Source organism: Gracilinanus agilis, chromosome 2 (assembly GCF_016433145.1).
Source record: "Gracilinanus agilis isolate LMUSP501 chromosome 2, AgileGrace, whole genome shotgun sequence".
NCBI classification, from domain to species: Eukaryota; Metazoa; Chordata; class Mammalia; order Didelphimorphia; family Didelphidae; genus Gracilinanus; species Gracilinanus agilis.
Genome location: NC_058131.1, coordinates 709,097,006 through 709,113,670, shown reverse-complemented (window position 1 = coordinate 709,113,670; position 16,665 = coordinate 709,097,006). Strand labels below are relative to the sequence as shown.

Here is a 16,665-nt window from a genome sequence, read left to right as displayed (position 1 = left end):
TTCCTTTTTCTTTCCATCTCTCTGTCTCCCTCTCTTCTTCTCCCTTCCTTTCTCTCTCTGTCTCTCTACCTCTCTATCTCTGTCTTTGCTTCTTTCTCTCTCTCTCCTCTTTCCTCTCTCCTCTCTCTTCTCTTCTTTTCTCTCTATCCTCTTTTCTTTCTCTCCCTCCCTCCCTCTTCCTCTTCTCCTTTCCTTTTTCTTTCCACCTCTCTCTCTCTCTTTGTCTCTGTCTCCCTCTCTTCTTCTCCCTTCCTTCCTCTCTCCCTCTGTCTCTCTACCTCTCCGTCTTTGTCTCTGCTTCTTTCTCTCTGTGTCTTTGTCGCTACTTCTTTCTTTCTCTCTCTTCTTCTCCCTCCTTCTCTCTGTCTCTCCTTCTCCTTTCTCCTCTCCTCCCCATTATATTTTCACAAAAAGGCCAAGAACTTTGTTATATACTTCAGAGTTCTTAAGCTCTTGCTCAAAAAAGCAACAGATTAATTGGCTTATCCATCACAAGACCATCCTCTTGCCATCAGTAAGCTTGTTCTCTGGTTAATAGAAGCTCAGGAGAAATCCCACTTACTCAGCTGGCCCCAATGTAACAAACCTCCCCAACTCACTTCTTTCACTACGCATACACAAAGAATTGGGCTGAGAATGAAGAGGAGGGAAAAGAAAAAAGTATTTATTCTTATTAAATGCCAGATACTATGATAAGTGATTTTATAAATAATTGTCTCCTTTGATCCTGGGAGGGAGGTGCTATTGTTTTCTCCAGTTTGCAGTTGAGGAAACTGAGGCAGATAAGATTAAGTGACTTGTCCAGGGTCATTCTGGGTGAGGCTTGACCCTGTATTTTGCAGGAATTCCATACTGCCATCTCCTTCCTCTACATTACAGTATCTGAGGTTGGATTTGAAATTAGGATTTTTTGCTTTCAGCCCCAGTGCTCTGTGTACTGTGCTGCCACCAGCTGCCTCCCTCATTTCTCCATTAGAAGCATTAGGGAAGCATGGGTGTGAAGGAAGTAGATATAATAAGTATCAATGAAGACTTGTTCATTTTTTAAAAAATTAAAAAAATTTTTAACCAAACCTGTGACTTCATTGACAGTACAGAACTCAGACAATAAGCATTTATTAAGCTCTTACTGTTTTTTAGGCACTGTACTGGGGAGGCTAAGAAACACATCAAACAAGCCGTGTGCTCCCTTTCTTGAAGAAACTCACATTTTAATGGAGGAGAAAAACACGCAAAAAAACTGTCCAAAGAAGACATATACCAAGCAAGTGGAAGATACTCTCTGAGGGAAGGTGTAGCAGTGGAACAGAGAGAGGCCTCCTGCAGAAGGGGAGATTTGGGCTGAATGTTTAAGATTGCAGGGAAGCCAGGAGGCAGAATATCTCGAGTACAAGACGACAGAGTTGGGAGGACGAGCCTGGGTGAGAAAGCCTAATGTGTCTGAATCATGGTGGAAAGTAAAGTGTGGAACTCTGGAAAGGCAGGAAGGGGCAGGTGACAAAAGGGCTTCAGAAGTTAATCAAAGGACTTTTTATTTGGTCCTGGAGATCATGATTGCATACAGTGGTGTGTGGAGCTAGCAGCGGTCCCATCTCACAGAAGCAATTGTTAAATTTCAAACGTGAGCATTTACTACTTGAAAATTGGCCAAAATCACAAATCAGGGTTTACGTTATTGTTTTCTTGATTGTCCAGACTTGAGGAAGTGATAGAAAAAATGTTATTAAAGCCAATTAAACTTAAAAGTACGTTGTTTCTCTTGGGTAAGCCTATTTATTATAACTACATGTTGATAATAAATAATGCATTACATCATTGTTATGTTACATATTATATTGTTATATTTTAAAATATAAAAGTAAATAGCAACTCAAAAAAAGTGTGTTGTAATTTTTTTTCCAAGAGCTTATTGTTAAACATTTACCAGCATACCCCTGAGTATGTGAGTGGGTGGAAGGTGAAATGATAAAACCTGTGCTTTAGGAAATCACTTTGGCAGCTGAGAGAAGGACGGGGAATACCTGCTATTAATACACGTCTCTACTTGCTCTGAAACTTAGAATCTCAGAGAACTGGCTTTGATGCTAAGGGTTTAGGGAGTATGTGTCAGAACTTGAACCCAGGTCTTCTTGCCTCTGAGGATGACTCACTATTCCCTACACCATTTGGCTTATCCTTGTTAAATCAAAATGTCTATGTAGGTAAGCATTTATATAGGTTTATATCTGACAGGTATAAGCCATTTGTGTGTGTGTGTGTGTGTGTGTGTGTGTGTGTGTGTGTGTGTGTGTACAGTGTATATATTGAGCTAGCTGCTGGCTTATTTAAAGAATAATAATGAAGATAAAGCTGGAATGAGCAGGGCTGGCATCTTGTCCAGTGGGATAGTCGAGCTCAAAGGTCTTGCGAACTTTAATCTGGCACATGTGTGCCAGCGGTTATCATGACTATCCCTCTGCCGGGCTGGCACACAGTTTCCTGGGAGATGCTTAATAAACATTTTCTGGTTTAACTAAAATTCTGAGGATCCAGACAGGAAAAGACCTTTAGGGGAGCAAATGGGCTGTATGTGAAGGGCTGACTGGCTCACGGAAGGGCAAAGCCTGGAGCAGTGGGAGGAGGTGCTAAGACAGAGGTTCCCAAACTTTTTTGGTCTACCGCCCCCTTTCCAGAAAAAATATGACTTACCCCTGTCACATACTATCACTGCCCCCTTACAGTTATTCACTGCCCTCAAATGCACCTGTGGCCATTACCGCTACAGCACCCACCAGGGGGCAGTGGCGCCCACTCTGGGAATCACTGTGCTGAGAGATGGCAGACTTGATATAAGGGGAAACCAAGCAAAAACAAAAGTTTTTTAACAATCTGAACTCCCAGGTCTTAGAGGAGATAGTATGGCCCGGTAGAAAGAGCCCTGGCTCTAGGGTTACAGGATGTGGGTTCACATCCTACTTCCAAAGGTCCTTTCCAGCTCTAAATCTCTTGGGCTCAGTTTCCTTATCTGTAAAATAAGGGAGATTTCCTAGAAGGCATCTGAAGCCCCTCCCAGCTCCAACTATGTGATCTGAATAACTGGAAAGTAGTGAGTCCTCCTTCATAAAGCCAAGTTGGAATGACCTCTTGGTGTTTAGGTTGTAAAAGGGACCCAGTACACGGCACAGTGCCTGGCGCATAGTAGGTGCTTAATAAATATTTATTGATTGACTGAGTGAGAGTAGGGGCTCTGAGTCTGTGATTTTGTGAGTGTAGCGTCAATTTTGACTTCAGCTTTCTAGAATCTGGAGGACAAGGCAAGGCTCTGTTGCGTGAGGTTTTAGGACGATGAGCCAATGGTCCACGAACTCTGCAAGTGCCATGAGGAAAAGAGAAGTGCACTTACGATTGTTGTCATGGTCTCCTCTGTGACCACCTTGAGGGTGTCAACCACCGAGATGTAGCCGAGTCTTTTTGCAATGGCCAGGGCTGTGTTTCCATTCTGGGGGGAAAACATCAGGAAGGCATTAGGAATACCGGCTTCATTTCAACAAAGAAAGTTTAGCTACACAGTTTTGTTGTTCATTCATTTCTGTGGTGTCTGACTCTTAGTGACCCTGTTTGGGGTTTTCTTGGCGTAGATACTGCAGCGGTTTGCCATTTCCTCCTCCAGCTCATTTTCCAGATGAGGAAACTGAGGCAACCAGGGTGAAGTGACTTTTCATTGTGGTGTTTCCGCCACATCTGACTCCATAATCCCAGCTAGGGTTTTCTTGGCAAAAATACTGGAGTGGTTGGCCATTTCCTTCTCTAATAGCTGCATAAAGCAGGCAGCACACCTCTGGCTCAAAGTCTGAAGACCTGAGTTCAAGTTTCAGCCTTTTCCACTTACTAGCTATGTGATTGGGGTTACCATTGAACTTCAGTTTACTTATCTGTGAAAAGGAGATAGCGATGATGATAATAACGATCACACTAGCTATCACACAGGGCTGTTGTGTGGCTGTATATTACTAGTGGCCATAAACCAATAATTATGTCATTATTGATTGTTATAGAGTGGTGGCGAGGCTTGGTAGATGGAGGGCCAGCCTGGAGTCAGGAAGTTCAAGTCTTCTCTTCTACATCCTGGCTGAGTGAATCCAGGCAAGTCACTTAGCTTTCTGGGGCCCCCTGGGTGACCCTCTAGGCTTATAGATGGAACAGAAGGCACCCACTCTCATTGCCTTATCCAGATCTCATCTAAAGAATTAGCATCAATGTTCATTATACTAGAAATGTGTATTTCATGGAAGCATTGGTATAATCTACATTGGACTCTTTACTGCCTTGGGAAATAAGATTCCAAAAATTGGAATTTTTTTTCAAACCCTTACCTTCCGTCTTAGAATCGATACTGTGTAGAAGAGCAGTAAGGGCTAGGCAATGGGGGTCAAGTGACTTGCCCAGGGTCACCCAGCTGGGAAACGTCTAAGGTCACATTTGAACTCAGAATCTCCCATTTCTGGGCCTGGTTCTCAATCCACCGAGCCACCCAGCCACCCTCCAAAAATCAGAATCTTAAAATGTCAGAAAACAATTGTTGAAAATTGCTTCTACACATAACTGAAAAAACCAAACATAAATAATTCAGAAATGTTCATTATAATAACTGTATCACATTATTAAAATGTACTACTATAAATATGGAACAAATCATTTCTATACAACTTTAAGCTTTACAAAGAAACCTCCTCCTAGTTCTGTGAGTCAGACAATGCATTTATACAATGATAGCTAACATTTATGTAGTACTTTAAGATTTACAAAGAGCTCTACAAGTATTATTTACTTACACTAACAACAACCCTGGGAGGAAGAGGCTATTATTATTTCTATTCTCCAGTTAAGGAAACTGAGGATGAAAAAGGTAAAATGACATTTCCCGTGCTACACAGCTAGGAAGTATCTGAGGTGGGATTTGAACCCATCTCGCTGACTCTGGATCTAGCCCTCTAGCCATTGTACCACCAAGCTAGCTCCATAATGCCAGCACTGTCATTGCCTTCATTTTATTTTATTTTATTTTATTTTATTTTATTTTATTTTATTTTATTTTATTTTATTTTATTTTTCTCATTTTAGAGATAAAGAAATCAAAAGTCCAAGACTTATCAGGGTCACAGAGTCAATGAGCATTGGTTAGAACTGGGATCCCGACCTTTGTCTTCTGAATCCAGAGACCATGTTTTCTCCCCCAGGAGAACTCCTTGAGAACAGGGACTGTCTTGTGCCTTTCTTCCTATCTGTTGGTACTTAGTGGGCATCTGAGACCTGCTTCTGGCTATGACCATTGAGCCATAGGACCCAGAAGCTAGGATTCAGAGTATCCTTATCATAAAAAAGCACGCAGTTGATGCTTCTCACTCTTAGCTAGCCCAAGATGGAGCTTTTCCAATTGTGCTGCGTGACAAGGTCATGGTGGAATTTTCCCTGATGAATATTGGAGCTGCATTGTGGGATGTGCGCCTTTCTTGGGGAAACCTGATTAGTACTGATTACTTTTGCCTATTGTGATGTTTTTGAATACTTGCTGGAGACGGGCTAAAAGGGGACCCACCGTAAATGGAAATCGGCGAGACTGATGGGTGAGAATCCACCATTTTCCTCAAGTCCCCTCCCCAGCCAGTTCCCCCCACATTTGATGGTACTCATGCCAGTAGTTCATAGGAGAGCTTAAATAGTTCTGGAAAGCCGTGTGAAGAGGCTCAGAGCCTTGAAAGTTGACATAAGGCAGGAACTTGTTTTCCCACCTCAGACAGACACACGTCTCACCGGTTGGCCATTCAATAGTGCATGAAGAGTTTAGGGACTAGATGACTCAATGGATAGAGCCAGGCCTAGAGATGGAAGGTCCAGGGCTCAAATCTGACCTCAGGCACTTCCTCGTCATGTGAAGCTGGACAAATCACCTAACGCCAATGACTCAGCCCTCACCTCTCTCCTGTCTTGGAACTCCTACACAGTTTTGATTCTAAGATGGAAGGGAAGGGTTAAAAGAAAAGAATTCAGGGACTTCCTTTCTCTGTGTGCCTATAAAGGTACAACCATAGGAGACTGCACGCTTTGACTCATCCTGTTGGACCAAAGACATCCTCCATCTTTGTTCATCAGATGTACCAAAGCAATGGCCGCGATGCCCAAGGCCGCCTCCTCCTCCTCCCACCGGCCCCCCGGACCGCCCGTCCTTTCTGGCCTCACTTACCACAGTGAGCTCGTTGGGGGAGGCGTTGTTCTGCAGTAAGATGTTGATGATGTGTGTGTGGCCCTGCTGGGCTGCCTGGTGGAGGGGGGTGTAGCCATTCTGCAGAGGGGATGAAAGAAGGGACATGTTTTACCGCTCTACCTGCCACGAGGCCACTAGCAGGGAGGCCGGGATGGTCCTCACTCACCTTCGTTTTGGCATTAACCTTCGCGAAATGCTGGAGCAGGAAGTTCACGATCTTGATGTTCCCGTAGTGGCAGCCCACGTGGAGTGGCGTGTAGCCCATCTGGGGGGGAAGACAGAGGTGGACGTTAATCAGTGGCCACACGGAGCGGCCAAAGGGTGGGGAGGCTGCTTTGGGAGGCGATTAAACTCTCCCCTGACGTTTGTCCAGCATGACTAACATCCTAGGACTAACCTTGCGTTCAACTATCCAGACAAGGAGGTTGGAAGAAGATGGGGCAAGTGGGATTATCTTCCCTCTCACTGACGCCCAGGCCTTGAGCCCCAGAGAGGTTGGGTGACTTTCTCAGGATCTTAAGATTAGTCAGGGATGGAGCTGAGATCTTGTCCTGATTCCTCAGCACTGACTCACTCATTTATTCATGAGTGCCATCCCGGCATCATAAAGAGAGTTGGAAGGGACCTCAGAGGACAACTCATCCAACCTCCTCCTTTTACAGGTGAGGAAACTGAGGCTCAGCGAGTTAAATGACTTACTCAAGGTCACCCAGGTAGTGTCTGAAGCTGAATTTAAATTCTACCCATTGTGTCCCTGAATCCTTCCAGGTCTTGTGAGGAAAGTGAGATATGAGCTGGCCCTTGCAAACTCGGAAGGATATGGATAAGCGGAGGGGGAGGACAAAGCCTTAGAGAGCAGTGGGTGAAGCGTCAATGGTATCACTGGAAGATCTAGCCACGGCCATCCTAAGGAAATCAGAGATCCTGGAGTTTATTGTGGAAACAAAAAAGACTCTGATTTGTGTACCTGGGTAAGTGGGTGTGACTTTTGAAGGGATAGGGAGAAGCCCAATGGTATACCCTGATGACCTCCATCCCAGTCCCTACAAATCTATTAGTTTAACTGCACACTGAGGAAGCATCGTCAATGGATTCATTCCAGCTCAAGGCTAGCCACATTCCCCTACGTCAGCCCTGACAGGAGATCTTGTCAGTGTAGACACTCCATCTTAGATGAAATTTCTTGAGAGTAGTGATGGTTTCGTTTCCTGTACTTGTATCCCCTCACACAGTAAGTGCCTGGTAAACAGCAGGCATTTAATAAATCCTCTACAATGGATTGATCTGCCTAGACGGCGGGAGGGTCTACATTATTACTCATTAGTATCCAAAAGTTCATGAGTTTCTGTGGTTGAACAAGGAATCCGTCTGGGGTCCAGTCTCCTTCTGGTGACACCACACAAGAGCCAGCTTCTCTTTCGGGCCACAGAAAAGGGTGGGTTAATGATGAATGGATAACCGGTCCAGCCATCCAGAGCACCATGGGATCACCACCTCCCGAGCCCCAGGTCCCTGCCCTACGAGCATCTCTTTGGACAGGAGTCATCAAAGACACCTGTGGGCAACAAGGACTGTTTTGCTGGAACTCTGCATAGACTGTTTTCTCTTTTGGGGAAAGCTCAAGGCTTAGGAAGCCCTTTGAGATGTCTGAAATCCCCTTTTCTAGTTCAAATGTTGTGAAACTCGTTTTTCCAGGCATGTTTTCTTTTATGGCCCATTCTTCATAAAGGAAATGGAATGTAATAAAGCAAAGTGGAAGATGGGAAACGATCATTTTCATGTAATTGCTGTTTTGGGCCTGTGACAGGTTGAGAAACTGAGCTTCCAAAAGTAAATAATTGAATCATTGGAACAATTTCTAAATAAAAATGTAATCATTCTGAAATAATTTTTGGCTCCCATTTTCACCCAGACATAAACACATTTGTGCATGAGCATGACCCAGGCCACAGAGGGGCTGCAAGAATTTGTCACCGAAGCTCTATTCCAAGGGTTCAAAAGGAGGCAGATGCTCTCGTGGCAAGCAAAAACACCAATCCATTCAAGAGTGGCACTGAGGGGCAGCTAGGTGGCACAGGGCACAGAGGGTGACGCCTGGAGATGGGAGGTCCTAGGTTCAAATCTAAGCTCAGATAATTCCTAGCTGTGTGACCCTCGACATCTCACTTAATCCCCATTGCCTGGTCCTTATTGTTCTTCTGCCTTGGAACCAATACACAGTATTAAATCTAAGATGGAAGGTGAGGGTTTAAAAAAAAGGAGCGGTACCGAAATCATAGTGGCTTTTTAGCAATGGGTACTAGCTCAATCTACTCATCACTGCTTTGTGGGAATTTGGGGCCTTTTTTTTTTTTAATTAAAAAGGAAGCCTCGTACATAAAGGAAAACAGAAGCGGCTGGATCAGATCTTTCTTTTTGATTTTATTTTATTTTATTTTTAAGAAAAGAATCAGCTTCTGTTTTGTTCCTTTCAAATTGGGCTGGAGTTCTGATTCCCCCCGCCCTCTGATACTCACTACCTGTGCGACCTTGGACAAGTTACCGAATCTCCCAGGCCTCCATTTCTTCCTTTGTAACGTGAAGGTATTAGAGTGGACGGACCACGGTAGGGCCAGCAGTGACTCTCAAGCCAGAGGACTGGGTTCAGATCTCCTTAGTAAGTGGCCTGCGCTCTGTGTCTCCTTGGCCCTTGGCTAAATCACTTGTTTCCTAATCTGTCCAGTGATGAGGTTGGACCAGACAGCTCCTGATTCCTCCCTGCTCTAGTTCTGTGATCCCTGCCTGTTCACCTTGGTCTAGTGAAGGGCCAAGAGCAAGGCGAAGGGTATGAGACGTACCAAGCCCACTTAAAGGCAGTCACCAGATTATTTTTGGAAGCTAACTCCAGGACAATGTGTTGGAAAGAGCTACAGAATGAGTTGGAATTGGGAGGGATCGGGGTTGGAATTCCCCCTATGACAGCTACGGGATGCATGACTTAGGACAAAGTCTCTTGACTCAGTTTCCTAATCTATAAACTGGTGATGATTCTTGAAATACTGAGCTCATAGGATGGAGGGGTGAGGAAAACACTTTGGGAATCTTAAAGCATCACACCAATGTCTGCTATTACGTGCGATATTGCTCATGATATTATTGTTGTTGTTATTATTATATACTCACTTTCCATCTTAAAATCAATACTAAGTATTGGTTCCAAGGCAGAAGAGTGGCAAGGGCTAAGGCAACTGGAGTTAAGTGACTTGCCCAGGGTCACACAGCTGGGAAGTATCTGAGATCAGATTTGAACCAGGACCTCCTGTCTCTATGTTTGATTTTTTATCCACTGAGCCACCTCTTACTGCCCCTCATCATGAGAGGTCCTACGATATCATGGATAGAGGGCTGGTTTCAGGGTCAGAAACCTCTGGGTTCTAGTGTGACCTCAGAAACATTAGTTCTCTGATTCTGGGTAAATCTCTTATCCTCCTAATGCCCCAGGGAACACGCTAAGCTTAGAAGCAACAGAGTCAGAGGCAGCTGGGTGGCTCACTGGAGTCAGGAAGACCTGAGTTCAAAAATGGCCTCAGGACTTACTAGCTGTGTGACTCTGAGCAAGTCATTTAATTCTGCCTCAGTTTCCTCATCTGTAGAATGAACTGGAGAAGTAAATGGCAAACCACTCCAGTATGGCTGTCAAGAAAACCCCAAATGGGGTCACAAAGAATCAGACACGATTGAAGAACAGCAAAAAATAGTGGTTGCCAAATTTATCAGGGGAAGCAGTTTCTACATTGGGAATTTCCTCTACAGATCAAATCCCAAGTTGCACTTCTGTCCCAAGAAAAGAAGGACTCCATCCGGGCTTTCTTCCTCTTCTGAGCTTCTTCAGCCCGAGCTGGTGTTAGCCTCTTTAGTTAGAAAGTTAAATGTCCCAGCAAAGCCTGGAGGCAAGTTCTCACTCCTCCCCCTTTCTCTCTAGGTACAAATACTATAATTAAAAGAGAATTACAGACTCTGCTCATTTTATGGGACAGTAACTGCCCCAAGAAGGAAATAGAGAAGCAGAGGCTTTCTGAAAGCAAATATTCTGCCTCTGACCTGGGATGGCCAGGAGCCTGATGCAGTGCCATGTCTTAATGTTGGCTCCTTGCCAAGGAACACCCACGGAAGGGGCACTGACGTATGCTCAGCCCCACGGTGAGAAGCTGGGGAAAGCTGGGGCTTCTGCTACCAACATCACAGCCTCTCAGATTTAAGCGCAGAAGGGGTGTTAGAGCTCATCAAGTCCCAAACCCTCATTTGACAGATGAGTAAACTGAGGGCCAAAGTACTTAAGTGACTTGCCCAGAGTCACACGATAATTAGTCCATCAGTATTACGTGCCTACTATAGGCGGGGCACTGGGCTAAAATACAAAAAGAGACAGAGATGGCCCCATCCCTCATGGAGCTCACAATCGAACAGGGGAGAAAATACGCCAATAAATATACACAAAATATACAGGCTAAATAGGAAGTCATTGAAAGAGGGAAAGCCTGGAACGAAAGGGTTTGGGGAAGGCTTCCTGACTCAAGCCCAGTGCCCAGCCGCTACGTCACCCGGCTTTTCTGTATTGTGCTGGTCTCCATCAGGTGCCGGACTCGGTATTCTGTCGCCTTCTCTATCCCTGAGCCCTTAGCACCGTGCGAGGCACACAGCACACGCTCAGTAAATGGCCATCCAGTAAATGGCTGTCGCGGTGTCCTTGCTGTCTAGGGACGACGCTTTCTCTCCCATCGGCTGGGAAGACGGGGCTACGGACACGAGAAGGTCCAGAGTGCCATAAAGGGACTCGGCAGTGGACAAATGTGTGTTTATGTCCCCGACGTGCTTATGGTCTTGGTTTGTCATTTTGTTTTGGATGCCCAAATGTGTCTCAGAAGGAGAAAAAAGCCAGCTAACAATTTCCTTATCCTGAGAGGTTTCAGATCTATTCTGGTGGCCCTCAGGGAGTGCTCGGCTTGAGCTTTTTGTCGTGACTTAGTAGCCAGGATATCCTGGACCCTTAGCAGTCTAGAACATTACTGGGGGGAAAGAGAAAAAGAGAGAGCGATGATGATCAGTGAAACAAATTTAATTAGAGAAGCTGTCTTTCCCCAAATAAGACCCATTGCTTCCCAGGAGGTTGTTAAACAGAGGCTTAGATGGATGGCCACTTGTTAGGTATTTTGTTTTTATTTTTTAAACCTTTACCTTCCATCTTGGAATCAATACTTCCCAGATAGAAAAGCGGTAAGGGCTAGGCAATGGGGGTCAAGTGACTTGCCCAGGGTCACACAGCTGGGGAGTGTCTGAGGTCACATTTGAACCTAGGACTTCTGGTCTCTAAGTCTGGCTCTCCATCCACTGAGCTACCCAGCTGCCCCCTGAAGGATTCCTTTAGAATAAAGGTTAGACTGAGATGCCCCTGAGAGCCTATCCGACTCTCAAATGCTATGATTCCATGTAGAAGAGGGATTAGATTTGTTCTTCTTGGACCTAAAGGGCAGAGCCAGGAGCAAAGAATGAAAGCTGGACCCAGAAAATCTTTAAGTTTTGAGTTGTTTAAATAAAGTTTCTTATTTAAAAACAATTAGAGCTGTCCCAAAGTAAAATGGGTTTTCTCCAGAGAAATCTAAGCAGAGACTGGATGATGCCCTTCTCTCATTGGATCCTCCCAGAGCTGAGTACTGCTATGATTTTTATTGCTAATATTGCTATTAAGATCCCCGTTTTGCAGATGGAGCAATCGAAGCAGGCAGAGGCCAAGTTACTTGCCAGGATTCCTTCTGCCTGTGGTTTGGGTTAGAAGGCTGATGAGATCAATACGAACTCTCAGCCCCTGGAACTCCGGGTGGAAAACGGCTTAGACTGGTTCATCTTGGCCCCAGGGGGCAGCCCCAGGAGCGGAGACCAAGCGAGGCTAGAAGATTGGGGGGAAAAGCTCCGGAACCAGCAGAGCTGCCCGAGAAGGGAAGGGGTCGCTTCTGGAGGGTTTCCAGCAGAGATCGGATGACCGCTGGCTGGGGATGCGGTCGTGGGGCTCCTCTCGGAGACGGGCCAGGCTAAGCGGCCACCGGCGTCCCTCCTGCTTCTCCAGGCCTGGGATCTGCCTCTGCTGCCATCGAGGACCCTCCTTTGAGCGCTTTTCTCTAGAAGGGACAGAAATCGGGGCAGATGCTTCTGCCGTCTCTCGCTGGGGCTCCTTTAGGACGCCGAGGTTTTCTGTCCTGTCTACACCTCGCAGCCGTTACCCACCTGGCAATCTTAACCAGACGCTCATAGCAGAGCGAGGGACCAAAAACAGGGGGACGACACCAAACCGGCTTCTTCACCAAGACAACAAAGATAAGAGAATCCTCCGCACTCTGCTTGAAGTCTTCCGAGTGGGCCTGGAACCAAGATGGCGGAGCTCTTCTTTGACCGCGCCCTCTGATGGGTTCAGGGTTCTCCCAGCGCTCTATTTCCTTCTACCAGTCCAAACTGGCAAACTCCTCTGAAGCTCCGTGTTGCCGCTGCCTATCTGGACTGCTTGGCCCGGAGTCAGGAAGACCCGAGTTCAAATTCCGAGTCACACACTTGGGATGTGGGGTCTGGGTGTGCCGCGGGATGCCAGTCAGTTTCCTCATCTGTAAAATGGGGGTGATAATGCCCAACGGGCTCCCAGAGTGGTTGGGAGGATCCAACGAGACAAGGGACTCGTCTCGTCTCTGCTTAAAGTCCTCCAGAGAAACCCTTTCTTTTGGGGAGGGCTCTAGTTGTTTTAAAAGAATAAACTTTATTTAAATAACTCAAACCTGACATAAAGCTTCTAAAAGATTTCTTCTGGGGTTCTTGCAGGGATTAAACGGGATGCTATTTGTTAAGAGCTTGGTACAGCGCCTGGCAGGCAGCATGTTATAACATCTAAATGTTAGCCGTTATAACTAATATTCTTAAAGCCATATTGTAGGAGGAGGTTGTCAGATATTAGCTCAGACCCTCCAGGAGGGAAAAGGTGCAAAACTCCTTCCTCTTCGGATACAGATTCCGGCAGGGAATATTCTGAACAAGGGCAGCTCCCTGTAAGAGATTCACCTTTTCCATGGGGAATGATAGGATTCTGATCCTCTTCTTTCTAGATGAAATTTGAATCCTGGTTCTGGGTATGAAATCCACTTGGTGATTTTTATGGGGAAGTAGGAGATTTGCTCATCAGAAAGGGAATCAGGGGCAGCTGGGTGGCTCAGTGAATTGAGAGCCAGACCTGGGTTCAAATCTGATCTCAGACACTTCCTAGCTGTGTGACCCTGGGCAAGTCATTTAACCCCTATTGCCGAGTCCTTACCATTCACACTTCTGTCTTAGAACCAACACACAGCATTGATTCTAAGATGGAAGGTGAGGGTTTAAGAAATGAAGGGAATGAAAAGACCCCATCATAGGCCATTGATTAAATCAAAGACTTAGAAAACTTGGAGGGGAAAGAAATGAAAACTGAAGATTGAATCACCAAAGACCCATCAATAGGTAGTTGATTAAGTCAAAGACCTTGAAATAATAAAATAAAATAATACATGATATAAATAATAATAAGGAAAAACTAATGGAAATAAAGAAATTTTTTAAAAAATTAAAGGAGACAGTCGGAAGACTGTCATTCCTCCAGAATATAAAAGAATTCCAGCTGCTGTTTCTAAGGTGCTTGAGAGTTTGGAAATCTCTTGACTTATTTCATTTGGTCCTCATCACAGCCTTGGGAAGCAAGTGCTGAAGATCTTATTATACCCATTTTACAGACAAAAAAGCCTCAGAAAAGAGTGTCTAAGGTGGGACTTGAACCTGGGCCTCCCTGAGGCCAAGTCCACATCAGCATTGCAAAAACTGGATGATTCAAATAGATAAAAAGGCTATTAAGCAAATTAAATTCTGCTTTTTAAGAGGCTCCATCTGAGTTTATAAAAACAGATTCACAGCTTTTCATTTGTAGATATTTATGTAGACTTATCCTTCCTTCTCTTCTCTTCTTTTGGGCTGCAAGGTGGTACAGTAGATACTAGAGTCATGGAGGCCTGGGTTCAAATTTGACCTCAGATACTAATTAGCTGTGTGACCCTGGGCCAGTCACTTACCCTGTTTGCCTCAGTTTTTCTCAGCTGTAAAATGAACTAGAGAAAGAAATGGCAAAGAGATGCCAAGAAAACCCCAAATGGGGTCACCAAGAGTAGAACAGAACTGAAGGGATCAAACAACTCGCCTCTAGATTGAATGGCTTTCTATAATGAGGAGTTTCTATTTGTTACTCATCTGTAAAATGGGTATAATAATAGTACCAGTTTTCCAGGGTGGTTGTGAAGATCAAAAGGGATAATAATTGTAAAGCAGTTGGCATGGTATCTGGCACGTAGTAGGCGTTATATAAATATTATTGTTATTATGTTGCTTAGGAAAAGAAAATGGTATTTCAAAAGAAAGCTTCATCTTAGTGACATGCCAGAAGAGCTACAGAACTGATGAGACCCCTCGGCCCAGGGATCTCACCACGAAGGGCATTATTTTTTAAAGAGATTTTTCTGTGTATAAAAAGACATCCTGGGATTTCTGTCCAGTTATGGGTCACCCCTGATGGAACCTCAAATTCTTCCCAACTAGGTATATTCTGTGATGATCAAAGGATTTATTTATAACATTAAGAAGTGCCAGTCATCCTCCGGGCCCCATCACTGGGGAAAGGCTGAAGAAACCGTCGCCTTTGGACACAATGGGATCCTGGTGCTCTAGAAGAAGACGTACAGAGGACCAGGAGACCGTTTCTGGGAAACCCTAGCGTGGAGGGAAGCAGGAGGAGAGAGGCAGCCTGCGCACCCACTAGGACAATGTGAAAAAAAACACACCAAAAATCTGCTAAGTGAAGAGAGGGGAAGAGATTAGGAGAGAGAGATCTAGAGGGAAGAAGGGGGAATGATCATTAGTGGGTGGAATTTTGTAGAAATGTGTATTATTACATAAAATAGGCATTTTATATAAACAAAAGAATTTTAAATAAATATAATTAGGTATTATATTATTTATATAGTTATATTATAAAATCATAATATAAATATTTATGTTATAAATAGGTTTCTATTGCATAGTTATATTATAAAATCATTATATAAATATTTATATGATAAATACACATTTAATATATAAAGATTTATATGATAAATATATATTTATAAGATCATTACATAAATATTTATATTATAAATAGGTTTATATTGCATAGCTATATTATAAAATCATATAAATATTTATATGATAAATACACATTTAATATATAAATATTTATAGGATAAATATATATTTATAAGATCATTACATAAAAATTTATATTATCAATAGGTTTATATTATATAGGTATATCATATTTATTATATGTGATATAATTATACATTTTTATTGATATGATATTGTATTATTTATGTGTATGTTTTACTTTTGGAAATGAAATAGTTTGATGCTTCTGTTTCCTTGGTGATTTTATTGCTTATTTAATGTCTTTCATTGTTTTTATTGAGACTGCTATTATTTACGATACAAATTACTTAATAAAAAAGTCATGGTAAAATAATATTGTTTCAGTCTCCCTGGAGAAAAGACAACTGATGGGTCAAAAAGTTATCCTGGAGAACATCTGAGGTGCCGCCCACAGGGAGCGTGATGGGACATGTGCTCCACAGATGCTTTTCCAGTGGCGGGATGAGTGATGTTTGCCACAGGGAGCGGCGGGCCCTACCTTGGTTGGGGCATCGATGGCTGCTCCCTGGTTCACCAGGACCTCGGCCACGTTCACCCTGTCCTCTTGGGCGGCCAGGTGGAGGGGTGTCAGGCCACTCTGGAAAACAGATAAAAACAGGCCATTTTTTAGTCCATGAAAAAAACACAGAATTGATAAGATAGAAAGGCATACTTTTAACAAAGACCAGAAACCATGACTCATAAAACCAGTCAACCCATAAGCATTTATTAAGCAACAACTGTATGCCAGGATTGAGGATGCATTTGAGAAAGTACCTGTCCTCAAGAGGCTTTTGCTTTCTACATCACCAAAATTTCCTTTTGCCAATGATCCAAAAAATCAAGCCTTTTCCTCGCACTGACGTCCTCCTCTAGTGCCCCACTGCAGCCTAGAGGCGATCCTGTGTTCTCCCACCAAAGCTAGTAGGACACGAGCTGGTCCTAGGACCATAGCCCAAGGGCCAGTCTGTGACCGAAGAGGCTCATGGCTAGGTTTGACCACAGGCTAGTGCTTGCTTTAGGACTCAGCAATTCCTTGGGGCCTTTAGTAAGATCTAGAAGGTTTGGGATCTGTATCAGTCAATCAGTGAGTATTTATTAAGCACCGAGTATGTGCCAGGCACTGCTAAGTGATGGAAGGGATTACCCACACAGACGAAACCAGA

General features: G+C 44.1%; 1 protein-coding gene across 1 annotated transcript; it reads right to left on the bottom strand.

Moving 5' to 3' along the window:
• Nucleotides 1-3,224: 3,224 nt before the first annotated feature.
• LOC123234425 (ankyrin-3-like) lies at nt 3,225-16,451 on the bottom strand. The gene is made up of 5 exons (XM_044660326.1): nt 16,416-16,451; nt 15,999-16,097; nt 6,408-6,506; nt 6,221-6,319; nt 3,225-3,478 (listed from the first exon to the last, which is right to left on the bottom strand). Exons 1-5 carry the CDS (start codon nt 16,449-16,451, stop codon nt 3,317-3,319), a joined length of 495 nt encoding a protein of 164 aa, XP_044516261.1. The 3' UTR covers nt 3,225-3,316.
• Between the last annotated feature and the right edge of the window lie 214 nt (nt 16,452-16,665).